The 27,978-nt window shown below is 45.6% G+C and overlaps 1 protein-coding gene across 1 annotated transcript; it reads left to right on the forward strand.

Annotated features, from left to right (window-relative positions):
• Positions 1-27,909, forward strand: LOC103812490 (alpha-2-macroglobulin-like protein 1). Its single transcript, XM_018908319.3, is given in 39 exon segments — positions 1-183; positions 775-958; positions 2,218-2,268; positions 2,608-2,752; positions 3,408-3,460; positions 3,763-3,783; positions 4,198-4,357; positions 4,967-5,051; positions 5,445-5,556; positions 6,820-6,928; positions 7,468-7,577; positions 8,403-8,567; positions 8,859-9,083; positions 9,967-10,030; positions 10,480-10,625; positions 11,198-11,344; positions 12,555-12,728; positions 13,748-13,856; positions 14,397-14,505; positions 14,600-14,825; positions 15,044-15,170; positions 15,310-15,431; positions 15,605-15,656; positions 15,974-16,057; positions 16,531-16,707; positions 17,911-17,992; positions 18,090-18,246; positions 19,638-19,712; positions 20,444-20,597; positions 22,034-22,215; positions 22,629-22,844; positions 24,080-24,201; positions 24,923-25,013; positions 25,664-25,676; positions 25,679-25,731; positions 25,985-26,087; positions 27,256-27,273; positions 27,276-27,296; positions 27,699-27,909. Coding segments are annotated over 39 exon segments (4,338 nt in total). The 5' UTR covers positions 1-115; the 3' UTR covers positions 27,725-27,909.
• Positions 27,910-27,978: the final 69 nt, after the last annotated feature.

Here is a 27,978-nt window from a genome sequence, read left to right on the forward strand (position 1 = left end):
TACTCTTTGAACCTAGGAGTCTCTGAGGGGGTATTTAGGATTGCTCCAACCCATCACTACATGCATTTCTCTCCTCCAGTGTGGATCTTGTCAGCTTTCTGTCCCAGCCCAAGCAATGGGAGCACCACTGCTCCTCTTAGCCCTGACCCTATTCCCAGTTGCAGCTGCAGCAAGCCTGGAACCGTGAGACTCTCTCCTTTTGATTTTGGGGGTTTGGGGGAAGGGCCTGTCCTTGAAGGGTGGTGCTGAGGGGCTGCACTCCTTGGCACCCCAGAGCTGGATGGTGGGGCTTGGATCCTGGGGGGGCTGAGCAGCAGCAGCTCCTGCAGAGTCCCAGGCATCGAGCACTGCAGTGCTGGCTTGTGCAGGAGCTGCAGTGCACACACCACACAGAGGCCACAGGAGCTCTGCCTCTGTTGGTGCTGTGCTGGTGGGGTGAAGTCTGGTGTGAGGATGGAAGCCTAATGCTTCAGCCACAGAATGTTTGGCTTCTTTGGCTTCCTCACACAGCCTTGCTCTGGAGCATCGTGGGCTGGGCAGCTGTGTCCTGGCTGGTGGCAGGGTGGTGACACAGAGAGATTGGGAGTTCTCTATACTGGGCATATTCCTCCTTTCTGTTTGAAAAGAAGGTTAAAAGCATTAAACTTCATTCAATGCAGTCCTCCAGACATTTCTCACCCTTGGTCTACCTCTTCATGATAGCAGCAGAGATGGATTCTGGCCTGTCCACCTCAGCCTCTGACTTGTTTTTGAACATGGACTGCTCTCTTCTAGTCACTACATGGTGGTGTTCCCTGCTGTCCTTCAGCAGTCCCAGGAGGAGAAGCTCTACATTCACTTCAGCTCCGTAACTGAGGCTGTCCACCTGGCTGTCACCTTGCAGACAAAAACCCAGAATCACACACTGGTGGAGCAGGATGTGGAGAAGCCAGGCACTTTTCAGAGCATCAGCTTCCAGGTGAGTGTAGATGTGGCTACTGACTTGGCAGGGCATGCTTTCACATTCACACAAAAGCACGGCACTTCTCTGGGTACAATGTCTTTCTCCTTGCCATAGCTTCCAAGAAGGCTAAGTATATTTCCCTAGCAGTGCTAGGCAAAATATAACAGTGTCCTGGAGCCTAAGATCATAGGGCATCTTTTCCATGTATAAAAAGATTTTTATAGAAAAGAACAGATTTCTTTTGATCTGTATCAGCACAGTTCATCCTACTTAAAGCGTGGTACTAAACATTTATTTTAATTTAATCAGTGTTTTGTCCCTAAAAGTGCTTGTATATCACAGCAAAAGTCAATGCACTGCAAATTCATTCTTTTCATCCTTGTCTCCTCAGGAGCCTGCCCCTTCAGCTCCAAGAGGACCATTGTGCTCTAAAGCTGCACCTACATTGCCAGATGTAGTTGCAGCCTGCATAGACACTGAGCTTTAATTTAGCTGTGATGGCACTGAACCCACAATGAACTGAATTTCACCAAGGATATTTCTGGAATGGCTTGAGTTCCTATCATTGCTATCTGCTGTAGTTACCTTATGACAAACACACTGACTACAGAACCTGCAGCTACGTTTCTGGAGAGCCATGGAAATGTGTGTGGTGCTGAGGCTCTGCAAACTGCCCCTGTCTTCTTCAGCACTGCACAAAGTCACTGTGCCTATGCCCTGATTGCCCTGCAGACTCTGCAGAATTCAAGGAGGGGCTGTAGTCACTTCTGGGTTTTACATCAACATGACAATCATTAACTAAGAATTTGGTGCCAGCTCTTAGGAGAGAGCAAGTCCTGGTTCTGGGAAGCCTAGGAAGTCTGCTGTTAGCAAAAAAACAAAACAAAACAAAACAAAACAAAAAAAAAAAAAAAAACCAACCCACCAAAAAAAAGATCTTTTTTCTGCTGGGCTCAGTCTTTCTGGTGCTGAGAGGTCCTGTGTTTGCCTCATCAGCATCCCATCTCCCAATACTTCGGATCTGACTTTCCTATGGTTTACTTGGTTCCATAAAACTCTCACATTTATGTTAAGTGGGAGAAGGACATGTTGGTCAGTTCGCTATGAAGTTCATGAACAAGGCAGTGACTGCTTCTCCCTCACAACTGGGTTACAGAAGAATTTGGACTCTGAAGTTTGGGGATTTTTTAACAGTGAGATGATGTCTTATATCTGTGATGAGATACAAAGTTTCTGATGAATTTTTTTCCATTTCCTTGTGTCAATCAACCTAGGTGCCAGACTTCATGTTAATTCCTGAGGAAACGGAGGATTCTGAGACACAGGTAGGACACGTCTCTTGTCTGCCTCTCCTCTTACAAATTAGAGAGCTTCAGCCTCTCCTGTGCCTGAGCCATGTTACTGTTGGAGATGCAGGGTGGGAGAGATAGTAAAGAGAAAAAATAAATGTGCAAAGAGGCAAACATGACAAGCAGAAAGGGAAAGAAAAGGGAATGAAGAAGCTGGACAACAAAAAGAAGACTGTGACTGGGGAAAGGAGAGACTTAAATCACAATAGGTGAAAAGAGGAGGGGGATATTGGAGATTTTGGAAGAACAAGTGCCTCTGGTTCTCTTTCAAGCTCTTTGTAGTCTGAGGTAATTTGTTTTTTTCTAATCTGACAGTCAGAGGACGTGGCTTTTCTACATGTCCTGATCCACAGTGGAGACAATGTGCTCCTTGAGGGTAACAAAAAAGTTCTGGTCAAGCCCCGGAATAATGTCATTCTGATAGAGACAGACAAGGGCTTATACAAACCTGGAGAAACAGGTAAGGCAAGAAGGCAGCATATGGAAATGGGGAGGGAAGGGTCAAGATAGCAGCCCCACCTGGAGGGAAGATTTCACCAAGTGCAGCAAGCTAAGGTTGTTGCAGATGGAAGGAAACAGATCTTTACTATCCAGTGTTTCTAGGAACAGTTTGAGCCAGGATGTTCCCCTCCAAGGTGCGCTACACCACATTCCAGCCTGCTGTTCCTGGGCGTTGTTTTTGTGCCATATCTCTAATGAGACCTAAAGGGAAATCCAGGACTCTCCAGGACACTGGACAGCCTTGAAGGTCGTTGTTCACATTGGAGTAAAATCTAGAGTGTCAGTTCCAAGCTGTAGAATTACAGTCTCCACAGTCTTCACAATATGAATGGACTGCAGACAGACCCCACTATGGACAAGCCCACTGTTTACCCCAGCTCTGTAATCTCTCCAGGTAAAGGCAGTGGGGTTCTGCAGCACTCAGTTGTGTGTAAGCCTCCCAGACAAAGCCCTCTGGGGTGGGAGATGCTGGGGAGAGCTGTTTGGGAAAAGACCTGAGCATCTCTGAGCTAAACAGAGAGACATGAATACTGGAGCATGGAAAAGGAGAAGCAAGTTTGTGGAAGGACAGTTGCAGCCAGAATGCTTTACTATGTTTTTCTTTATATCTGCAGTGAAATTTCGAATTGTGAACCTTGATGAGAACCTCAAGGTCATTAAAAAGGAGGTGAGTATCACCTTGTGCCTTTCTAGAAGTAGGAGCTTCATCATGGGACACCTTGAGAGGCTCATGAAAGAGATGTCTCCCTTCATGCCTGTTAAACCTTAGCTTAGGGGGAAACCACTTATCCACTGGTCCCTTGGAGAAAGACAGGTGTAAGCTGGCACAGAGGGAGGAGGAGATGTACTGTGGGGGTCTGGATGGGGCAGGAATTTCTGCTCAGGGACCCTGTCAGGCAGAGTTCTTTATACTGCTTCACATGGATGCTGTTTTACAAAACTGAGGTCGTGTTTCTCTTGTTTTTACAGTATTCCCAGATATGGCTGCAGGTAAGTGACAAAGAAGTGACCAAAGGGATATATATCTGTCTCTGTGATCTTTCACTCCCAGAGTTGTGCCACAAATGTAACTTCATGAAGTTATGGTTATAGTTCAGGTTCAGCTGAAGGTTTTTTTATGTGGACAGCTTCTATGTGGTCAGCACAGCTGCTTCTCCTTCCCGTGGTGTAATGATGTTGCCACTTTCCAGTAGCTTTGCTGTTCTTGGCAGCCTCTGTAATTCCTAAGTTTACTAAAATGATACTGAAGGGAAGCAAAGGTGTCTCTCCTGGAGATCTGGAGTCCTCTCTACTGGGTCAAGTTTAAGCCCTTGTAGTGCCTTTTTGTGCCTGAGTATGGCTGGACCTGCCAGGTACATGTGGTCTCAGTGTGACTTCTGGCTCTGCATGTCCTTTCCCAAACAGGATCCTGAATACAACCGTATTGCTGAGTGGCTGAATGTAAAGCCAAATCATGGCATTGTGGATCTATCCTTCCCCCTGGCATCTGAAGCATCCCTTGGGAGGTACACCATCTCAGTCCAGCAGAACATGGCTCAAAAAACCTTCAGTGTTGAGGAATATGGTGAGACTCCAATATCAGAGGGGTGGGAAAAGCAGTGTGGGTAGCTGGAGGAGAGAGCAGGGTGGTGCAGCTGTGTCCATCCCACCTTTTGCCTTGGGAGAACAACAGAATGGACACAAGGATGGATAGGTCTGTGTGCACACCTCACGTGGGGCTGGAGGTTCTGCAGCTGCACAGGGTACAAAGGAGAGGCCATGGGCTGACATCTCACTCCACCTGCATCTGGGCCCTGTAATGAGCACGTTTTGCTCTCATTGTCACCCTTTCCTGGGCTGGGTTTGTCATCCACTCCAGTCAGCTGCTGTAATGGGAAGTGGAATCATGCCTTGGTCCCATTAATTGGCATTGTAAAGACAAAACCTTGTGCCATTTAAGTGTTTAAGCTTGCCTGAGCTGCAGTAGAAAGCAGTCCCATGTGGAATTGCAGCAGCAAGTACAGGGTGGTGTGGCTGGAGGGAGTAACTCGACTGCAGCATGGTGAGGAAGAACTGGGGACATCACTGTCTTCCCCTCATCTGGACTGCAGCTACAACTTCTCTCATTGTCCATACTCATCCATACCATCCATTGTTTTTTTCCTCCACCCTTATCTTACTCTCTTCCATACAGTGCTGAAAAAATTTGAGGTGAAAATTGAGCACCCTCCACATATCACTGCATCAGATGAGGAATTTCAGCTGGTTGTCTGTGGCAAGTGAGTACATGATACCACTGTGATCTCTGCCCCTTGACTCCACTGTCACCTCCAGATTGCTCATGACAAAGAAGTGGTCTTCCACTTGCCAGTATGATCTTTTAGCATTACCCTGTGTCTTGGGGAGATAGATCACACTCTGGAAGGGGGCTCCTTCTCACACCTGATCACTTACTGTGAGGCTGAAGGACACTAAGGATGTTTGGTATAGTGGGTGGAGAGGGATGCAAAATGATTTTAAAGGATGAGCTAAAGTTCCTGAGCAAACAAGGTACAAAGCAAAGCTCTCTGGGCTCTACTTCCCCTGATGAGGATGGGAGGTGTCCTGTATCAGTATTTCTGCTGACAGTCAGCAGACTGCCTTTTGGTAAATGTTTCTCTCTTTTGACATAGGTACACTTATGGGAAGCCTGTTCAAGGGAAAGTAGAAATTATTGTTGTGACACACTCCCAGGACATGGGAGACAATTCTGCAAGTTCTGTGATTCGGAAGCAAAACAGCTGGGTAGGTGAACAAATAGGAGATCAAAAAGTGTCTGGAAATGTGTTTCTGCCCCCTTAACCTGCCTCAGTGCACCTCAGATGGGCGCCAGCCTGTTCAGTCTGATGTTTTCCCACTTGCTGGACACGATCAGACCACTGATTCCTCTTCCTGTAACCCTGTTGCTTGAATTACTGCTCTAGCTGCGCATTCCTGACTCCATGCTTTAGGAGAAGGTGTAAGCCATGGGAAGCAGTGGTGCCTGGGACCTTTTCCAAGGGTCTGTATCACATTGTGTGTGATCAGATCACCCGATCTCGTGGGGCTGTTCAGATCACTGGCCTATTCAGCCCTGTGACCGTGTCCACCAATAAGCAGGTGATCAGAGCATCACATGGACTGTGGATCCATGCCCTGTTTCTTGCTCTACCCCTGCACAATGAGTCATCTAAAGCTTGCTAGTGTCTGGTCTGAAATTATGTCCATTGCTGGTTACATTTTCTTCTCATCTGTGTCCATTATTTTTTGTGGTTATGCTTCGCATTCGTTTTTTTCCCACGGGTTTCAGATGCAGCTCTTTTGGCCTGAGAGCCACAGGAAAATATTTTTAAATGTCAGACCAGCCAGCAATGAGCCAGAATATAAAAATCTAGCTGGATCTCTGCGTCTTTTAAAATGCACTCCAGCTGGAATGCTGTGCAGTCTTAGCTGTGCAAAACATCAGCTGAATGCCAGCTCCACATGGCATGTAAGAGGCCCTGAAAGGTTGTGAGGAGCACTTCACAGGCATGGCTAGAAACACTGGCTAAACCCAGGCTCTGCCTCAATGATTGGCAAAGCTCTTGCCATCTGTACCTGGCAGGATGCATGTGTTTAATATGGCCATGTCACAGGAATGGTCATGTCTGGAAAGCCACACTGTCAGGCTTTATTCATCAGGGCCATAGCATTTCAGGGAGACCTTTATCTCACATAATGAAATTCATGCTCTCTCAGCTACAGAATTTGGGCTGAATCCAGTCTCCTGAGATTCTCTGTGACGTAATTAACCCTTATGTGATTTGCCTTAAGTGCTTTTTTTTGCCACTTTTTTTTTTGTTTTATTCAAGCATATTGATTTTCTTTTCTGCCTAAGGTATCCATGATGGGTTTCTGCAGTTAGGATTTGGGAGCTTTCTTCTGTTCCAAAAATATCTGGAAATACTTCTTTAGGATTGCCTGGCATCTATGGAACAGTTTGTCTTCCTCCACACCACACTCTTTCTCTCTGTTCTCCTCTCTGTGCAGACAAATAAGGATGGCTGTGCTACTTTCACAATAAAGACAGAAGCTCTGGAAATAAATGAAGCTGACAGCTACGTAATTGCAGAAGGAAAAATGGTGGAAAACGGAACAGGTACTGGATAATATGTGTAGCATTCTCTTCTTCACAGGCAACATTTTTGGTTTTGGTCTTTATGTGGCAGTGGAATTCCTTTTGAAAAAGTAACTTCAAGGTTCCCAAATCTACTATCATAGCGATAGTCTCTATTCTAGAACCTCTTCCATCTGTTTTCATCAGATTTCCTAATCCTCTCCACCGTTCACCTTCCTTCACATGGGTGTAACTTCTTAGGGATTGTCTGGACACCAGGGTGTTCCTCAGTCAGTTGCAAAGTGCTGGACTGTTTATAACTAAACTGTCATTTAGTTTTCCTTTATCTTCAAAAAACACAAACAAATGAACATGTAAATAGATACTTATAGGCTATGATATATCATATCATGAAGCAGGAAGCCCAGAAAGCTTAATGGAATCATATCCTAGAAGAATGTATTTTCTCTCCTAAATTTAGAGCTTGTAGATGTCATAGGTAGTGCTGAATTACCTTTTTTGCTTCTGCTTCCCTAAGAGCACTGCTTCAGATTCAACAGATTTTTCATCTCCCCATCCAGGAGCCGAGTCTGTGGAAATGGCTCTAATTCCTGTTGCAACAGTAATGAAAGCTGTAGAGTTTATCAACCTCCATCCATTCTACAAACGAGGGATACCATACACAGGGAAGGTAACATTCATGGATCCCTTCTCTGCTCAGAATGCATCACAGATAAAACCTTCTGTAGGAAGAAAGGAGCAGTCTCCGGGAAAGTCAAGGCTGCTCTGCTGGCACCCAGAAACTAGGAGTGAAGCCTCCTGTATAAGGAATTTTTTTCTCCCCATCCTAACATAGTATATTTCCTGGACTGGAATTCTGGGGCCAGCTGCAGTTTCTGGAGGCTTCCCCAGGAGCATCTCCTGAAACTAATCTGTGCATATGTGATGGGGGTGGCGTCAGCCGGCACATAGCATTCCCTTTGGATGAAAGCTCATGGTAACTTGGCAGAAATCTCTAAAGCCTTTCATATCAGTTAATTTCTGACTGTCATTTCTGCCAGTCAGAAGTCATTCATTCATCAGTCATTTCTGACTCAGGTCCCCTGGGTGATGCTAGGACTGCTGTCCTGGGGCTAGAAACACTTTCACCTGGGCCAGTACTGATTCCAGCATGGAGGGCAAGGAACAGCAAGAGTTAAGTTGCGGGGGACAAATCTCTTTCTGATCATCAAAGATCCTGCAGCATTGTCCAAGAAACATCTCAGGATCTCAGGAATTCGCCTTTTCTTCCAATAGAGGTGTCTCATTTACCTATATTACTATTTTGTTCCAGTCCTGAACAGCTTCAAATTGTTGGTTTCATGTATTTATTGGACTTTTATTTGTATTCTTCCAACTGGTCTGAAAGCTAGAAGGGCTGAGGGAACCCAGTGATAGAAAAACAATTAATATTAAGCACTGGCAGTGCCTCAGAGTCTGGCACAGCGGGGGTATTAACTTCCCCCCTTCCCCACAGATATTCTGCCACAGTGAAGGGTCTCCCCTCGGAAATGAAACAGTCTATCTAATAGTTGACATCAATGATGAGGAGACACAGCTATCACTCCTCACAGATGAGAAGGGGGAAGCTCACTTCACGCTGGATACCACCAGTTGGAACAGCACGATGGTTTCTCTGAGGGTGAGTATCAGCCACTGAAAATCTTCTGTCTGGTGTGGGGTGTGTCCCGTGAAAAGATAAGAGGAAAAATGAGATTATGGTCAAATCTACTAGACTTAGATTTTTGCTAAAGCTTTGCGAGAGAAAATCTCGTAAGAGACTTTAAAATGATGTTTCAGCAAATTATTTTAGGCATACAGATGTGCAGCCTGCCATCAGCTCAGGAGAAAACAGAGTTTCAGCAGGTGTACAAGTTCCCTTCCATCACTTGATACTTACTGTGTTGCCACCCTGTGTTTCTGTGCTCGGAAGGGTACCCACCGCTCTCCAAGTGATGACAGCTCATTTTCTGGTGAAACTGAAGGAGAGGACTTCCACTGGCTGAAACCTTTCTACTCTGAGAGCAACAGCTTCCTGGAGATCAAGGCCAAGGATGACGTGATGTCCTGTGATCAAGAGCAGGAAGTGCAGGTGGATTATATCCTTTCCCCGAATAAACTCAGCTCTGAGGAAGACCACATTGATTTCTACTACTTGGTGAGCACAGAAGACAGCTGATTCTCAGGGCAAGGTTATCCTTACTGGCACTTTACCCTTTTCTCACAGCACAGAGATACTCAAAGGAAAGGTAAAGCTACTCCTAGACAGTCAGCTTGTGACTTCTGTTGTGCCCAAACCTGCACCTACTTTCCAGTTCCTGGACCTGCTCCTAGGCCCTGGCTGCATTGCTTTGTTATCCATGTCTTGACTTAAGCTTGGGTGATAGATGCCTGCCATTTGCCCTACTTATGTCCACATGGATGGTGGTGGCTAGCTAGCCCAAACTGTGCCCAGAAGGTGAGCCCTGGATGTCTGTCTGTGTCTGGGGCAATCTGTCTGAGAACTAAGAGGCAATCTCTGGGGCAGCTGACATTCCCCCGCCTGTATCTTTGCAGGAAAAAGTTTGAGAGGCCCTTGCACAGGGCGTTGATGCACACCAGAGGTATGCAACAGTGTTTTGATGAAGTCCACTTTCAAGATAGTGAGTCAAAGCAAGGGTGTGACAAAAGCCTAGCCAAGAGGTTTTTCTTGGTTACTGAACTGGACTCACTCCTACAGCCAAAAAGAACTAGATCCTAGTAATGCAAAGATCAGAGTTCTCTGGGTCTTAAGAGCATAGCTTCATGGCCCATAGCTTCAGAAGGAGCTCTGGCTGTGCAAGCAGCCCCACCTTCTCGTGGCCTAACCAACAGCTCTCAAGTCCTACCCAGCTACCCAGTCCATCAGCATCCCTGCTGCAGAACTCTGGAAATCATGTCCTGCCAGAGGAACTTCTGGGGCAACATTTGTCAGATGCCATCCTCTCTTCCTGTGTTCTTTTCACGCTCTTCTCATGCTCTTGGAATTCAGACCCTTGAATGGTGCTTCTCTTTTTCTTCAGGTGATAGCAAAAGGCAAGATCCTTTTCAGCAGACAGAAGAAGGTGCCAATTACCCAGCATGAGAGTGAGTAAAAACACAAGAAGTTAAGTGTCTCATAACACACTCCAGAAAACTGACCACTCTCCAGTGACTCTGTCTGCAGGTGTTATTCTTATCCACAGGTGGGAAATATTGAACTGAGTTCTTAGTGGCAATCCTTCTCCTAAGACCAACACAATCACCTCTCAATTCAGTGTCTGTCTAGGCAACTGTCCTCCTTCTGTCCTGTCTAATTGATCTAACATCCAATCTTATGACTTTGCTGCTAACTTGTACCTTTGGAGAAGGCATGAATTAAAGAAATGACTGGTATGCTTGGTTTATTGTGAATTTGTGACATTGTCTGTGTGGGGTGCTCTTATCTTTAAGGTAAAAATTATTAAGTCCCTCTTTTGATTCTTAATGTGTGTCCCACTCCATGAGTTGATTTGTTTGAATGCTGTCCTTCTCTTCCTTGTTGCTGTCTAGTGCAGATCTGAGGGGCTCCTTCTCTCTGACTCTGCCTGTTGGCAATGACTTCCTGCCTGACATCAGGCTGCTGGTGTATGCGGTCTTCTCGGATGGAGAGGTGGTGGCTGATGTGGAGCAGTTTGAAGTAGAAAAGTGCTTTAGCCATAAGGTGAGCAGAAATCACACAAGGAGTGTGATAGCATCACTGATGTGCTCTGATCTGCTGTGGTTCCTGGTCCTGTTTTATCCTTGTCCAAATGGTGTAAGCTGGATATATGCAAAAGCAGATGCCCAAGTATTTTGGGTGGGAAACAAGACAGGTAACCTCCTTCTCCCTGAGTTCCTAGTCCTGCTCTCCACAACACCAACTGGCAAGCTTTGCTCAAGGAGTACACCAGGTCCCCTTGAACCCTTTTTTACCCCCATTCCCTGTTACTGACTTGGGAACACACTGTCCATCATACACTCCCTAACATGGAAGAGAAACCTGTCTGCTCAGCTCCCTGTGGTAGTTCTGGATCACAGGGTGGTAGATGTGTGGTGGTAGAGAATTCTGGCTGGGGCTGTGTTCACTGCAGCCCCTTTAACCTTGGAAATCCCAATGGATTTCCAGGATGGCCTGATTCAGCACCTCATCCCCCTTCCCTACCTTATTCAAAGTCTTTTCCTCTGCAAGACATATAAGAGTCGGAGGGTCCCATTCTCCAAGGCTAAGCCCACAGACCTTGTCTTCCTTTGCAGGTGGCACTGGAATTCTCACACCAGGAGGAGGTCCCAGGCTCACAAGTCAGACTGAACCTCAAGGCTGCTCCAGGGTCCTTGTGCTCTGTGCGAGCTGTCGACAAGAGCGTCCTCCTGAAGAGGAATCAAACCCTAACAGCAGACAGCGTGAGTGCAGCCTGCCCTGTCCCACCCCACAACGTCTGCCTGCCTTCTGCCTCCATGCATGGGTGGCAGGAAGCCCACAGGACATCCCAGGACAGCTGCAGTGTTAGGTGGCTGCCCTGCCATGCCCCTTCTTCGGCCTCTCCTGAGCAGCTTTGGGGTGATCGTGTTTCTCATCCTCAGCTCTGTGCTGTGAGCCTCTCCCTGAAGGGTGGTGGATGCTACATGGCACTGCAGGGGGAGGCAGGGGGAGCTGCTTCAAGGAGATGCTGGTGCTTTCTGCTTGGAGGGAGAGTGCTTAGCAGCCTCCCTCACATCCACATCTCTGCTCTACCCTCTTCCACCAAACTGTGAGGTTAAGCCTTTAAAATGGAATTTTGTCCTGGCAGGGTCCTCCTATCCCTCTGCCCCAACCACTGCTGAGTTAGAACCATGTGACAGATCAGTGTTTTGGAGCAGCTCTTTAGAAAACAGTAGCTAGACGAGACCACCCAGAGCACAGAGTGGCTGGTGAAAGGCGGTCAGTATTTTGTCAGCACCCACGTGGATTCCGAGAATCGGAAGGGTTGGAGGCACCTACCTTAAAGCAGCTGTGTGTTTCAGAGGAATTAATTTAAAATTTGCAGCAAAAATGCTGCAAAACCTGAAAATCCTAACATAAATCCACAATGTGTACCAGAGATAAAACAGGTACATGCCTCATGCAAAGTAGTAAGTTAAATTATAGCAGTACAGTGTGTTACAAAGAAGCCTCATCAAATCCAGGGGGATGCACTACACCAGCCGATAGGGCCCACAGTGTGATCTGGTTGTCCATTTCATAGGGATGCTGTCCTAGTGCAGAGCACTTGCATCATCTGCTAACAGGTATTTAAAGTAATGATCTTTAAATATGTAGATCAGATGTGCCAATGCCTTGTATCTAAACTGAAGCATTTTTATCCTAATTTTGCACCCTAGTGTTGAAAGGCTTGAACTGTCTTGCAGCCTAAAAGCTGCTTGTCTACATCCACTGCTTGGATTTATGTCCTTTAGTATATATTATCCTATATATGTCCTTTATATTATGTCCTTTAGTGTAAGCTGGGTCACTGCCAGCTTCCTCAACTGCAAAGCTCTTCAGTATGGAATAGAGGGCTACAACCCAAAAGTTTGACCCACACATGTGGTTGTTGGCCAGCTCTCTTTGAAGACCTGTGTTTTTCCATTGCAGTTGTATGATGAATTCTTCAAGGACAGCTTCATGGTTGGAGGACGAGGCTTGCCTTACCGCCTGGAAGACTTTGAGGCATACCCTTGCCTGCCCCAGCAGCCCAGACTCCACAAAAAGGTTAGGATGGGTGCACCGTGGTACCAAAGCGAGGCTGATGTCTATAACCTGTTTAAGGTGAGTGCCTACACCTCCTCTAAACTTTTCCTGCGCTAGCGAGTTCCAATATGCTGTCCTACAAGAAGTCATCTGTTCCTTGTTGTCCACACTCGTTTGGGAACTATGGGGAAAGCTGAGTAAGCATAGTACAAACCACCTGATAAGAAAAAGATGGAGTGTAAAAATGAACAAATTTGCTTCAGGCTCCCTTAACTACAAAGGGGGAGTGGCAAGAATACAGCAGTTATACCTGAGCACCTCACCATCTTCTGACCAATCACCACTTGACTATTATTGTATTTACAAACTGCTTTACTCCGTGTTTCATTGAGCATCTCCTTGCTTATCCTCAAGCAGTTTAAATAAAAGGAAGTCTTTCACAGTTTGGCTTTATAGCTAGCTGTCAAGACAAACAAACTGAAACAAACTGATATGCTAACAAGCATGATAGCCAGAAAAGTGTTAACATGTCTGCTAACTGAAATGCAAGAAATGCTGAGTGCTGCTTCTGGCAGAATGCACTTTAATGAAATATATGCAAAATATATGAGTTGAAGCACCTCAAAATAGGAGAAGAGGGTAACAACACACTGAGGACAACCCAAAATGTAGTTTGAATTGCATGGGCTTCTTAATTTGACAGAACTCTACCACACAGATACAGACCCTGATTCCTTTGTTACTGTGCTGTCTCCTAGATGATTATTCTTTAGACTGTGTGTCATTGCTAGGGTTGGGCATATGAAGTGCACATCTAGTTGAAATCTACTTGCATGAGGAGAAATAGTTGGTCCCAGTATTCCTCAGAAACTGGTTTCCATTCCTCATGCACTGGTCAGAGACTGAGCTGCACTTTCTTTTAAAAGTGCTTTAAAAGAAGCACTTTTAAATGCTGCTTCTAATATAAAGAAGCAGCAATTAAAAGTGTTTCACCACTGACCACCAGCCCCCATTTGACACCCATGATCACGAGATAATTTCAACATTCCTTGTTCCCTTCATTTATCAATGATTTACTGTCGGTGCTATTTTCCCAGAAACTGCGCATGAAAATATTTACCAACACTAGAATCAAGAAACCTGTTTCCTGTGTGCTTCCAGAGTTTCATAAAAAGACATATCTAAGTAAACACCACTTTATTCTTGGTAAGGAACTGGCATGTCCAACTTCTTGAATGAAAGGTCTTCCCTCTCCCAGTTCTGGCCAGCCTGCAGCTGAGACAGCTGAGCCCCATCCTGCTGTGTTTCTTGTTTGTGTATAAGATCAATAAAGCTTGTGTCCGTTTCAATGGACCTGATTTACAAATCACAGGTGGAAGCTCAAGTCTCCATGCTTTCTTGGTGTCCTTGTGTTCACTGTTTTTCATACAGAATGTAGTGTGCTCTCTGCCAGCACTTTCACAGATTATTTAAAGGAGTGTGACTCCATTTCAGCGTGCTGTCATCTGCTGGATCCAGACCAAATTTGGATACGTCAGACTGAGCCTTGGGCTAAACTCTATCCAGCTCTGTCTCCCTACAGCTCTGTTCCCCAAACATACCCACACTGTGTCAGATTCTCATTGAAACACCAGCCCTGTTGCCACAAAACATCTGTGGTTTATGTTAGATTGCCTGTGAATGAAGAGCCAGTTTCACCTGTAGCTATAGATGCTGTTTTCTGAGCTATCACTTGCTTTCTACCAGACAGCCAAGCTACCCATGCTGATTCTAAACCTCACTCTGAAGACAAAGAGAAGCCAAAACCACGGACGCTTTTCCCAGAGACCTGGATTTGGGATTTGGTGTCTGTCGGGTGGGTAGCAGCCTCTGCCTTCCTTCCTCAAGGACACTCCTGGAGTATTCTGGCTGCTTCTAAGCATGTCCTCTGCTTCTGCTTCCTGCTGCAGGGGTGATGGACAAGCGTCTCTCCAAGTTGCTGTACCTGACACCATCACAGAATGGAATGCCAACACCTTCTGTGTTGCCGATACTGGCTTTGGTTTCTCACCCCTGACCTCTCTTAGGGTCTTCCAGCCGTTCTTTGTGGATGTATCACTGCCATACTCTGTGATCCAAGGAGAGACTTTCAGGCTAAAAGCCACTGTCTTCAACTACCTCAAGGACTCTATCCAGGTGAGTTCCGCCAAGTGAGTTTCCCCAGTTGCATGGCCTCTGTCAGAACAAAATCTCGAGCCCAAAGACAAGCTCTGAGCTCCTCAGGAGCCCTTGATGCTGGTATCTGGGCCATAAAGCACAACCTCGCACTTTATGACCCAGGGTATTTGCTGCTTGGTGCAGTGCCTGTTACTAACACTAACCCAGTGTGTGCCTGTACATCCAACCATGCTCAGGTCCACACCACCCTCATGGAGACACCAGAACTACAGGTGGATGCCTGTCCAAGCTGCCAGTTCACCAGCTGCCTCTCTGCCAGCGAAGCAAAAACCTTTGTGTGGAACGTGACGGCGGCCAGGCTGGGTGAGGCTGGGCAGAGGGATGCGTGGCAGCTCGTGGGAGGAGGGGTGGAATTTCTCACATCTGCATATCTGGATCTAATGCTTGTACATACAGCTGTCTGCTGGAAGTGCTCAGCATCGTGTCCCTGTGCTCCCTGCAGGCAGAGTGAACGTCACCGTGAGCAGCGTGGCAGAAGTGTCACACAGTCTGTGTGGTAACAGGATTGCTGTGACACCTTTGCAAGGAGGGAGAGACACGGTGTTAAAATCTCTGCTTGTGAAGGTTGGTCACATCTCAGGGTGGAGAAGCCCTGGTGACAGGGTTTGTCCCCTGGGGCAGTCAGCAAGTTGCTAAGAGGAGGTTTAGCCCCTCCTTGGACATCAGACAAACTTGCTAAGGCAGGGTGACTTCCTTTCCTGTCCTCCCTGTCTGAATTATTCTTTCTCCATCTGCAGCCAGGAGGTGTCCTACAAGAGAAGACCCAAAATGCCTTTCTCTGTCCTGCAGGTAGGGGACAAAAATTCCTGACTGTCATTGATCATGAGACCAGGATGGAAGGGACAGGGTTACTGCAAATACCCAGAGGTGGGGGGGAATTAATCAGAGAGCAAGCACTGGTGGTACCATCCTGCCTGGGAGAACAACCACTATAATTTGTCCTTGTCAATCTTTTACCTGGCAAAATTTCCTGTATTGAGGCATTTGTTTGCAAGTCTTGGCTCCTGTGACTCGATGTCACATTATGCTTCACCTGGGTCTCCTTGGATGTTTCACTTGTATGAATTTCTTCCATGGGATAAATGTCTGGGTTCTGCCTTCCTCAGACAACACCATCTCTGAAGAGTTCTCCCTGACTCTGCCTGCAGAAGTGCTGGAGGGATCTGCCCGAGTCACGTTCTCTGTGATTGGTGAGAAAGGTTTTTCCTGCTCTTGGGTCTCTAGTGAAAAAAACTTGCACAAAGCTTTGGCCTTATTGATGTATTGACCCAGCTCCTAATGAGATCATTTGTAAGGGGTGTGGTGTTGGCCGCAGAAATGTTGATCAAGTAATCTTTTCCAATATTTAAGTGAACCAAAACTATCCCTGCCTATTTCCAGCAACTTTGTAATTCCTTGATACTCACTTAGCAATGACAGCTCTCTTTACCTTTCTTCAGACCCTCTCAAGCTTCCTTTCCTCCTCCCAGAACCATGATGGCTTTCCTTTCTGTGCTGGCCTAATGTAGGAAGGGTCACCAGAAATCTCAGTCATGTCTGTTCAGGCAGGGACTGGCTCTTTTCTAGGATCCCAGTAGAGCCCAGGGAAGGCAGCAGTCCTTTTCCTTCACACTGCTCAGTGTTTGTGCTTTTCCTTACTCATGTCTCTCCTCTCAAATGTAAGGTGACATCATGGGTCCAGCACTCCAAAATTTAGACCAGCTGCTAAGCATGCCCTTTGGCTGTGGTGAACAGAACATGGTCCAGTTTGCACCAAACATCTTCATTCTCCAGTACCTGAACAAGACTAAACAGCTGAACCAAGAAATTAGGGATAAAGCACTGAAATTTCTGACAACAGGTAAGCATTGTCCTTCTTCCTTCTGCTGCAAAATGAAGCTGCTAGAAATCAAGAGTGTGGGGCATAGATCTGGTGGGGAGCTGAAGGGCAGGAGTGGGAGCAACTGCCAGAGCTGTGACAAAGGAAGGTATCACACAGAAAAGGGAAATGTCTCATGGAAAGAAAAGTTTCTGAAGAAAGCACAACTTGTCTCTGCTGGTAATTGAGGTACTATGTCCTCTTTTTTTGAGAAAGGTGTAGGTAATTAGTGATTTCCATCATTATGTGATGCCTGTTTGTTCCCTTATCAGTCCAAGGCTGTCAGAAGCACCTTGAGAAAAGACAGCATCAGCTGCTATTACATGGAGTAGAGTAGCCTTGGGAGTAAATAGGAGTTCAGTAGCTTAATGTTTCCCTGTGTTTTAGAAAACATATTTTGGGGTCATGTCAATTTTCTCCAGTATAATCTGAATTTAATAAAGTTCCAGTATTTGTGGTTCATGTTGTAATGTGCCTCATATTTCAGCCTGCCAGTCTCCTTCTCTGGACAGGATTTGACTCCTTTTCTTTCCCCCTTTTTCTCTGGTATTGCAAGCACGTACTGAGAAGATATATATGTATTTGGGCTACCCAACAGAATGGTGGTGGCAGAGAGGAAAGACAAAGGGTAAACACTAAGGCTGTGAGGAGGGTGGAGGTAGAGCTAACAGATGCAGACAGCATTCTGCCCTCAGAGCTCAAAGGCATGGCCTTGTTGCCTCCTGTACATCCCACAAAAAATGCTTTGTTGAGTCCCAACAGAGCTAGAAGTGCTGAAAAGCAATTAGTGTTTCATTTGTGTCCCCTCTAGGAAAAGCCTTCCTCCTCACTCCTACCACTCTTCTTGTTCACAGCAAAGCCCCTGAGGGCTCCCTGGCACATGGGGAGCCATGAGGTGGCTGAGCATGTCACCCTTCTGCCAGCAGGGCAGGAGCCCACAGCACTGGCTCCAAACAGCTCCAGTAATGCAGAGCAGCCTCCTGGCCACCTCAGCAGTGCTGTGCAGCTGCTTCTTGTCACGCTGGTGCTGTGGGGTGCAGGGGGAGCTGGGGCTGCTGTCCTTGTCTCAGCAGCTCTGACTGTAAGACCTGGTGAAGCCTCTTGCTGTGAAGCCATCTTCCCATGGCTAGGACACAGTTTGAGGTGCTCCAGGTGCTCACAGTCAGCCACGTCCCGTTGTCACAGGCTACCAGCGTCAGCTGCTCTACAAACACGACGACGGCTCCTACAGTGCCTTTGGGAAAGGTGATGAGCAGGGCAACACCTGGTGAGTGACCAGAGCTGCTACTGTCACCCTAAACCCGTCATCCTTGCTGGTTCATCTCCTGGCTGTGACAGAGGATTCCTCTGTTCTCTGCTCACAGGCTGACAGCTTTTGTAGCCAGGTCCTTTGGGCAGGCCAGCTCCCACATTTACATCGACAAGGACCACGTGCACAGTGCTCTGCACTGGCTGCAGGAGCACCAGCTGCCCAGTGGCTGCTTCCAGAGCGTGGGGAAGCTCTTCAACAATGACCTGAAGGTATGGCTGCCAGACATGGGAGTGGGAGCAGGAGGAGCTCATTGAGAGGCACAGGGTTGCTTCCTCAGCCTCTTGCACTGTGAACAATAGCACAAAGCAATGTCTCCACGGCATAGCACAGCTAAAGCATCTTCCCAGAGCTGAATGAAAAACATGGCCTGAACCAGCAGTCATTTCCTCTGTGTGAGGTTTCAGACTCTACTAAGCTTTCTTAATTTTCACTCTAGCCAAAAGACAACACAGCTAATTGTGCCAAGGCACTTCAAGGGTACAGGGAAATGAGAAATATTTTTATGTTTTAGTGCTTCTCTAGAATACCCTGGCTGGATTCTCCCTCTTCTCGTACCTTACAGTGCACAATACTCTATGTGCTCTACTACAGGATTGTCTGAAGACACAGTTGTCCCTCCACTGCCCCAAAAATACGATAACAAGCTCCTCCTGGAGTTTGGCATCCCCCCAAATGATCCCTGCAGTGTAGCTGGAAATGCACCAAACTCTTGGTGAACATGTCCCAGAGCTTAGGTACTGAGCAGTGCATGTGCAATATGGCAATACTTGGGTTCATTGCCTTTGTAAAGGTACAAACAATCCACACAGGTCAGATTACAAAATTGCCCACATTAAACACAAGGCAAATTTCTGAAAGAAAACAGGTTGCTACATTCATAAAGCAAAGGGTTATGCATTATTTTCCTAAAATTTGGATGCAGTACAAAATAAAGCCAGAGTGTACATGTAGACTGTTCATCCTTGTCTGGCTGTCATTGATTTCCCACCCTGAGCTTTCTATCTGAACAGAACTTTTTGGAATAGGTTTTGCACCTCCACCTGCCTCACACTTACAAAGTTTCTTCTAGTCAGTGTGAATGACACTTCTTAGCATCTTAGTCCAATTTCCCCCTCTCATTTTAGATGTATTCTTGTCGCATATCTGAGGATGCAAGCAGAACCTCCCAAAGAATGAATGTCCTCTGAGATGAAAAGCAGCTCCTGAAAGCCTGCTAAACACATATTAACCTGTAGTTTCTCAAAGCCGGATGACTTATGTGTAAACTTGCATAAATTCTTCTTTATGATGCAAATCTTGCATCATAAAAGCTTTATTCAAGTGTACAGTGGTAACATATTTAATGAGATAAATTGCTTGCAGTTTGTTTCATGCCTTTCTATGAGAAGGGATGTCTAGGCTGTTTGGACAGCATGGCTGAGACTGCCCTCAACAGCAAACTTCCAGGATATTCAGCAAGTGAGACTGGAGGGCTTTCCTGTCCAGGAATGCCCAGAAGCACACTGCTGTGCTCTCTCAGATGGAGTTTTTGGGGCTATGCAAGGACAGGCAAGCAGTGGTTGGGTTTGTCCTTTCCTGATGACTGACTGTGTGCTTGCAGGGTGGTGTGGATGACACAATCTCACTAACAGCCTATATTGCTGCTGCGCTGGTGGAGCTCCATCTGGAGAGGAATGTAAGTCACACCTGAACTCCTGCAGGGCTTGGGAGCATGCTCCCCAGGCTGGGGGCTTTAGGGACTACCCAGCTTGAGCTGGTGAAAGGTTCTGTCATTCCCACCTTGCTACACAAGAACAGGAAAATTTTATCTTGGTGAGGAGTTCTTCATATAAGTGGCCTGATTTGCAGCAAAGCAGAGCACTTCCTTTTCTCAGCTCATCTCAAGGGAAAAAATTGTGTCTGAAAGTAACAAAGGGTTTGTAGGGAGTGGCAATGGTTTTCCTTAAACTGATCAACAGGGCTAAGGAATAAAAAAAAGACTACTTTTCAGTAGTATGCACTGTACCCCCTCCCCCATGTAAAAGCTGTGATCTTCAAGACAAGTGTAGGCTGTTCTAGAAAAAAAGAACTGATATTCCAGGCTTAATGGTACAGTTCTAAAAACATCATCCCCTTCAGGATCAGACACCCACAGCATGTGACTCTGACAATTCTGAGCCAGCATGTTACCAGACATTTCCTACAGCTGGATTCTCCAGTGTATTAGCAAACCCCTATCCCAATAAGTCCAGCACACCTTTGCTTTCAACTCACAGTCAGTGATGTTTTGACCACTCTACCTCACACTTCACAGTCCTGGGAGAGATGCTAGCACTAGAGTACATTGAGGATGTGTCTGGGATAGATGTTCACAATAACATGGTGTTTGGTCAGAGGAAATTCACTTGGTTTGGATCCCTTTTTCAGGACACCATGTTGGAAAATGCCTTACATTGCCTCAAGAATGTAACACTTGATGAGACAAGCCTTTATGTCAAGGCTTTGATGGCTTATGTCTTCACACTGAGTAAGGATGTGGAGATGAGAAAGCAGCTCCTGGATATGGTACAGAAGGAAACTGGTAGGTTGTTGCTTTGGGGTCCTAGAGATCATGACAGTGTTCAAGGTCTGATATCTGTAGCATTTAATTGCAGTATTCTGGGAGATTTAGCTATTCACACATAGGCTTTTGTGTCAGAAAATCATAATTTATTCAAGCTATGACAATCTCTAGTTTTCTCAGACCCAGGAAACAATTTCTAATCAAAAGCAGCAGAGGTTATCCATGCCTAATTTGTGCAGTTAAAATGCTTATTTGTGTAATTGTGCTCCTGTCATTCTTCAGCAATTCGTACATAGTACAAGAGATCTTGCAGAGCAAACTTGTTTCACCATGTCTGTTCAGCTGCTGCTGGTCAGAACATTTACTTGAAAATTTCAAACCTTTTGACTGCTTCCCCATTGCTGCTCTACTCAGCTCAGGGCCCTTGGGTGGGTGGACCTTGACTGCTGTGCTGCTGAGCTTGGTTCTTCCTTTTGTGTCATTAGCTTGGGGGAAAAATAGACTTCTGTCCTGAGTGAGGATGCTGGGGTAGGTGTTCAAAGCACCTAAGCCTATGGTTAAATATTTGGTAATATTACCTAAGTTGGTTTAAGTGAGTTCTTACCCACATTAGCTTGTCTGGCATTGTGGTGAACTACATTGAAGGCTGAAAAATAACATATTAAAAAAACAAAGGGAGAGAGGATTTTTCAGCCTGACCAGCTACCAGTGCTGAGTGTTGCTCACTGCATAGCTACTCAGGCTGCCAGCTGGAACAGGAAGGAGTAGAATTGCACACATTCAGTGCAGTACTTGTTCAGAGATGCCTCTGTGATAATTCTCATGGAAGAAGAAAAATACCTTCCATTGTGATAAATATAATGAAGAATTATTAGCTAAATTCTGAAGTCTTGAGACTGGTATTATGCAAACAAGTGATTTGGTGGTTCTTCTTTTAAAAGTGAAAGTTGTTCTGAAAACTGACTTTGAATTTTAAAAGCATTTCAGGTTTTCACACTTGTACCATTGCAGAAGATTCCTACAAAACTAAGCCTGGCACAATTAAGCTAAATTCTTAGCTGAATTTCGTTAGTCCCCTGCTACCACTGCAGCAAAATATTCAGCTGGACTCAGATGTATTCAGTGCTTGTGAACTTAGACCTGAAATGGGAGCCCAGCTCTTCCTCAAGTTGCCCTTCACTATGCACTGCACAGTGAGGTTGCCAGCAAAGTAAGTTGGGTAGTCTTTCTCCTCCAGTAGTCTGACAGCAATTTGCCCTCAAAGACTGAGCAGTTCTTGTACAATAGGCACAAGTGATTGGAAAGATGAGTCCTAGATCTTTTCAGCACAGGGGGTCCCGTTATTCTATGCTAGGCAAATGCAGAAACAGCAAAAATGCTGAAGCTTGGAGACATAACTTTGAATATACAGGGCTCTACAGTTCTTCTCTTTCACATATTTCTTCCCCCATCAGCACAGCGACTGACATCACAATCTGCTGATGAAAAGTCTTCTTCCATGATTGAGACAGTAGCCTACGTTGTCCTGGCTCATGTCTCCCAACCAGACTTGTCATTCAATGAAGCCTCAGTGAGCAAGCTTGTGCGCTGGCTCAGTGCACAAAGAAATGCCTTCGGAGGATTTGCTTCCACACAGGTAACAAACCAGGGAAAGTCATGGGGGAAAGAGTTGTTGTGCCTGGAGTGATGGGCACATCTCTCATGTGCATGTCACTGTAGACCCATCCTTTGCAAACAAAGATATCTGAGCCCTGTTTGGGAAAGGGAGTTCCAGGGGGAAACTCTCCTCTGTGTCATGTAATTGGGATTACCCAGGATCTCTGGCACTGCTAAGCCCAGAGCTCACAAGCTGCCTGTTCCAGGTAACAGAAATAATCCTGCTGCCTGTGGCATAGACCCTACCTATGCACTTAGTGGGATAGAATCTGCCTGTGTCAGAGTGTGAATCAGGGCCATGAGGACTGTAGCTCTCTCTGCAGTCCCTGAACTGCTGTGCTGGGTCTTGTCCTGCATGGCCCCACAGCAAAGTGACTCTGTCTCTCCCTCCAGGACACGGTCGTCAGCCTGCAGGCCCTGGCTCAGTATGCAGCCCTGATTCCTCAGGAGATCAGAGATGTCAAGGTGGCAGTGAAAGGAAAGGGGGCCTCTCCACTGGAGTTCCATGTGCACAGGAACAACAAGTTGGTCCTGCATCAGGCGTCTCTCCCTGCAGACACAGGGAGCTACACAGTGCAAGCCACGGGCAGTGGCTGCGTTTATGTCCAGGTGCGTACACATGAGGAACAGAGCTCTCAGGCTTTGCCTCTGACTCCTGAAGGGAGGTTTGCCTCTAAGCAGCTACTATAGCCTCAAGTTCTGAGTAGGATTTTGCCTTCTAGGCAGAATCATGTCAAACTTAAAGGTACTCAGGTGTACTTTGTTGACAGGGTTTCATGTAACCATCTCTGGTATCTCCTCAGAAATGTCTCAGCTTTGCTGTCCTATTCTACAAAGGCATGTCATTATTAAGAGACCAGTAGATCTGAAGTCAGGTGTAATGAGACACAGTACATGCTTTGATTTTGAATGTGTGTTGTTGATGTCACGGCTTCAGGAGCTGGACACTTCTGACACAAAATTCTTTGGTATTAATCACATGCAGAGATGAGGAGTGATGTTGTACCACAGTCTTCTTATTCCAGTACACCAACACAACTGGTCCATCAGGAGGACACATCTTATTTTTCAGGCAGTTTTGACAGTTGTTCACTTGTGAGCCATTCATCCAGCAAAGAACTCAAGTCACTCCCTGTGAAAACCTTTTCTGCTGGGTCACTTCTGTTCAGATGATGCCCACAGAGAATCTTATGATGCTCACAGAGACTCTGCAAGCAGTGTCTAGTCAAGGGGACACACCAATTATTAATTGTTAATGCATGTAGGAGGTAACTAGAGCCATACTGCCTGGCTACACTTGCATGCAGTCAATGAACATAGGACATCTGATGAGCACATGCTGGGGAGGCAGTCAGTCACCAGGCAGGTGGAGGAAGATTGGTCTCTGCTGCTCTTTGGATGACTGTGATCATCCTGCCTGCTGAGTCATCTTCTTCCAATTTTTAATTCTGCTTTCTTAAGGGATTGTAATTGTTCTACCAGTATTTTCCCCTTGACACCTACAGCTACTGACTATTAGCATGTCAAGAGTTAACAGTTACACTTCATTCCCCTTGTGGGGCAGTTTTAGCTAATGTCCTTTCTTGAACCTAAACAGATTTTTTTTTTTTTAATGAGCCTGAATGAGGTCTTGAATCACAAGCAGCTGAGTCTCCAAGTTTTGGGTTGCATTTGACAGGTGTATCTGATGCAATGTGCTAAATAGCACATCTATGAACAGAAAGTGCATCTGAGTCCAACTGTGTTAGCCACTGGCTACCAATCCATTAAAGCTGGATGCACAGGTAGTGCTTTACTCAGGGAAACTCTGGAGCACTTCACAGAGATGATTTCTCCCCCACCAGACTACTTTGTACTATAACATCCCACCACCAAAACCAGAAGAGGTCTTTCTCCTGGATGTGGAAACAGTACCAAGAGAATGTGATGGTGTCAGGAAAGAGTTTGACATCCATGTGTCTGTCAGGTATGAGATTCTCTTTCTTCAGTGGAAAAAAGTATGAACTCGGTTGTATGACTAGAACCCCATGAAAGCCTCCTGTCAGTAGAATCAGAGACACAGGATGACTCTCATCTTCTCCATAGATCCCAAGGAGAATGATAACTAAGAATTAAGGCCTGGAGAAGCATGGCAGTGCACTGGTAGTGTCTTGCACAATCATAGCAACCATCTCAAGCAGCTCAGCAGTCCCCAGAGCACCAGCAGCTGAGCTCCCATGTTGGCATCCTGGGCTGAACCAGCCCTGAGATGCATCCCCCCTGTAGTGTGAACCACTGCTGGAACTAGACAGCAGAAACTCCAGTCCCTATCCATATTTCACTTGCCTGCATCTGTCTAGAGCGAGAGTCTTGATCCATATTCTCCATGCCTTACTGTCCTTACTGAAAGAAAATAACAGCAACATTTCCACTCTCAGCCTGTAACAGCAAAGGTCATTTCTACCTTGGAGAGGGCAACAGAAAACCATATTTCCACATTAACCATAACACATTTGTTGCACAATCTCTGTCCATAATGGGTGAGTAGATGGGACCATTTTTTGTCCCTTTGTCCCACCAGTTAGACATACTGTTAAGCTTTCATATCACTGTAGGGCAGGGCAAAACTTGCAAGTGTCCATTTGTATCTCCTAGAAATGCTGTGCTGCTTTTCACATCTAACCTGTTTCTCTCCTGACCCCCTTCAGATATGTAGGGGACCGTGGGACAAGTAACATGGCCCTGGTGGAGGTGGAGATGCTGTCAGGGTTCATTCCTGTTCAGAGCTCTGTGAAGGAGGTAAGACTTTTCCTTCAACTTTCCTTGAGGATATCAAAATCTATTTTCCAGATGTAGCTCAGTCAGAAATATCCAAACATTTAAGAAGTGTTGGAGAATGGTAATTACAAGTGAAAATATAACAGGCTATTTCACAAGGGAATTTTCCACTTGCACAAGTGGTTGTGCAGTTTTCATGATCATAGTGAGGACTGCATACACAGGAGGAGGTCAGAGAGAAGATGAAAAAGCACCTAGTTAGAATCACCTGGTGTGCATTGGGCCCCTTTGCACTTACCAGTGTCATTTTTAGGGGTATTCCATAAAGTGGTGTTGAATCCCATAGTGTTGTTCAATGACATGATTCAGTGTTCCACACAACAGCTAGGAAGATCTGACATAGCCTCGTACTAACCAGTTTTCCCTTTGCTACAAGTGATGACAGTAGGAACATGGCCCAAGGACACTTGTACTAAAACTGAAAAATATTTTCCAAGGCTTGATGTGCTCCCAGCAATCTCAATGTGAAGGAAGGCAAACCTGAGTAGTCCCGAGGCTAGGCTAAGTGCTTTTGTCAACAGTGGTTCACTGACAAATTCCAAACCTGCTGTGAAACAGGGAAGGCCAACAAGCTGATGTTAACCAAGCTTATCTCTTGCCTTCCTATACAGCTGGAGAAGGTACCCCTGTGAAAAAGACGGAGATAAAACCAGACAAAATCACAATCTACTTGGAGGAGGTAAGAGGAAGACCACAGGGACCTCCCCATTCAAGTAGCAGCAACTGAAGTACTTTGCATGGGGATTTTTGCAGATTAGAAATACAAATCTCTAGGCTGGTCAAGCAGGCTAAACTTTTCACAAAAGAGGAAGAGGGTCGAAGAGCCTGGAAAGTTTGGGAAAAAGCCCTCTGATGCAGAAGGAGTAAAGTTAGTATGTAGGTGATTTTGAGATGATCAGTGCTTTTCTGCTCACTTCCATTCTTCTCTCCAGCTGGGTGAGAGTTCTCTGAAGCTTAACATCTCAGTGGAACAAGATGTTGAAGTGCAGAATCTGAAAGCTGCAACAGTGCACGTCTATGACTACTATAAGCCAGGTGAGATTTCACTGACATCAGGGTAATGTAACTATTGTAGCCCCCCACTCAGACATAATTATGACTGTGACCCTAATTTCCTTTCACCCACTTATTCCAGTGCATGTCCTCCTGCAATTTCAAACTTGGGTTTCCTCTGTATAAAACTTCAATATTCAAGTAGCCAGTTGCTTAGAAAAGTTCTTGAGATGAGGCTGCCTGGCACTAGGATTATGTTGTGGGGTGTCATGTGTTCCACGACTGTGTTTTTTTTCTTCTTCTAGCTTCAATCTAGAAGACTTCTCTGACATTTGCCATGAGTTCTCCAGCTTTTAAGCTCTCTTGAGAATACTTAGGCATTTATTGAAAATCAGTATTATGTAGTGCTACCCTGATCCACTAGAAGGCAGAATTTAGTTGTATGTACATTTAATGTAAAGTGTAATAATCCTACCATCCATTGTGTCCTGGCAGAGAATAGAAGGAAAATTATTTGTTACCCTTTAAAGTTCTAAATTAATTATTAGCACAGAGAAGAGAGACACTGATGATATTTTGAGTCTCCCTGATTATTCTGTGCTCAGTATGAGACAAAACAGCAGATGGAACATTAAGAATTATTAAAAAAAAAATAGAGAACAAACCGGAAAAACTGCCACTGGAGATTTCAAAAGCAGCACCACGTGTCATATACTAAATTTCATTCTTGTTTCCCCTTCCACCATGGCAAGAAAAGGACACTTTTAAATCCAGCTATTACAGAGCTAAATATTGACACCTAATATGCTCTCCCTCTGCTATTTCATCCTGTACAAGAATTTTTATGCTTAGTGCACAAAATTTAAAGAATGTTATCTGACACTCAAATATCTCACACTGAAAATACTAATTATCACTAAATAAGCCAGGCTATCAGGACACACTGTGGAAAGTTTTTTTATTTACAAAAAAAGTCCTTGCATTAGAAGGCATCACAGTGCACAAGGGGTTCTTCTACAGCTGTATGGGATACATGTTGTGGGGACAGATTGCTGGCCTGACCCACTAGAGACATTTTTTGTTCCTGCATTCACAGTCTGAGGAGTGAAAAATTAAAGCAGTGGGTTGGTTGTGCTACTGGGAAAGAAGTTTGGCACTGCCCTGCCATGCAGTCCCGCAGCTCACCACCCTGTCCCTCTTGTTTCTACAGATGACCGCTCGACAAGAGAAATGCTTTCCCCTGCAGCTCAGGTTAGTGATAACGGGCTCCAGCTGGGACAGGGCAGAGCACTGTTGGTAAGCAGGCAAAGCATCCCACCTCTGCTCTGCATTTAATCCTGTCATGTGGTGTAGAGCCTTCTTGGACTGCAGGTTGAATTGGGATCTGCTTACTGGTTGTGGGGACAGTTTCTAGCCCAGGTATTAATCTCATTGTAGACTAAGGCTTGAGCATATGCTGGAAAATTAAAATGATCTCTTTTTATTTCATTTCCATGCAGTCCTCACAGCGTCCCATGTCTAAGTACAACTGGAAAGGCCTATGTCAATGATAAAAAGATGTTGCAACTCATCCCATAAGATCTCTTAGTCCGCAGACACCTTCCTAAAAATTCATCAGGCACTTTGAATTTTCTTTCTTCTTTCTTTCTACAGATGCCTCAAAGCAAGTTTCCTCCTAGTATGCTCTGACTCTGCAACCTGAGTTTTGTGCCTGCATAGGGAAAACTTCATTGCTCCAGCTTTCCTCTTCCCTGCTGTGTTGGAAACACCCTATTTGCTTTGCCCTATGTTTCTATGTGAAAACTGGCTTAATACACATTAGTTTGGAAGCAGGTGAAATAAAGTATTTGGCATCTGGAAGGAAGGCAGTGACTTGACAGTTGATGAAGACTTCAGTGCATGAAAAAGAGGGAAACACTGTGCATGTTGTGGT

This window comes from Serinus canaria, chromosome 1 (assembly GCF_022539315.1).
Source record: "Serinus canaria isolate serCan28SL12 chromosome 1, serCan2020, whole genome shotgun sequence".
Lineage (NCBI taxonomy): Eukaryota > Metazoa > Chordata > Aves > Passeriformes > Fringillidae > Serinus > Serinus canaria.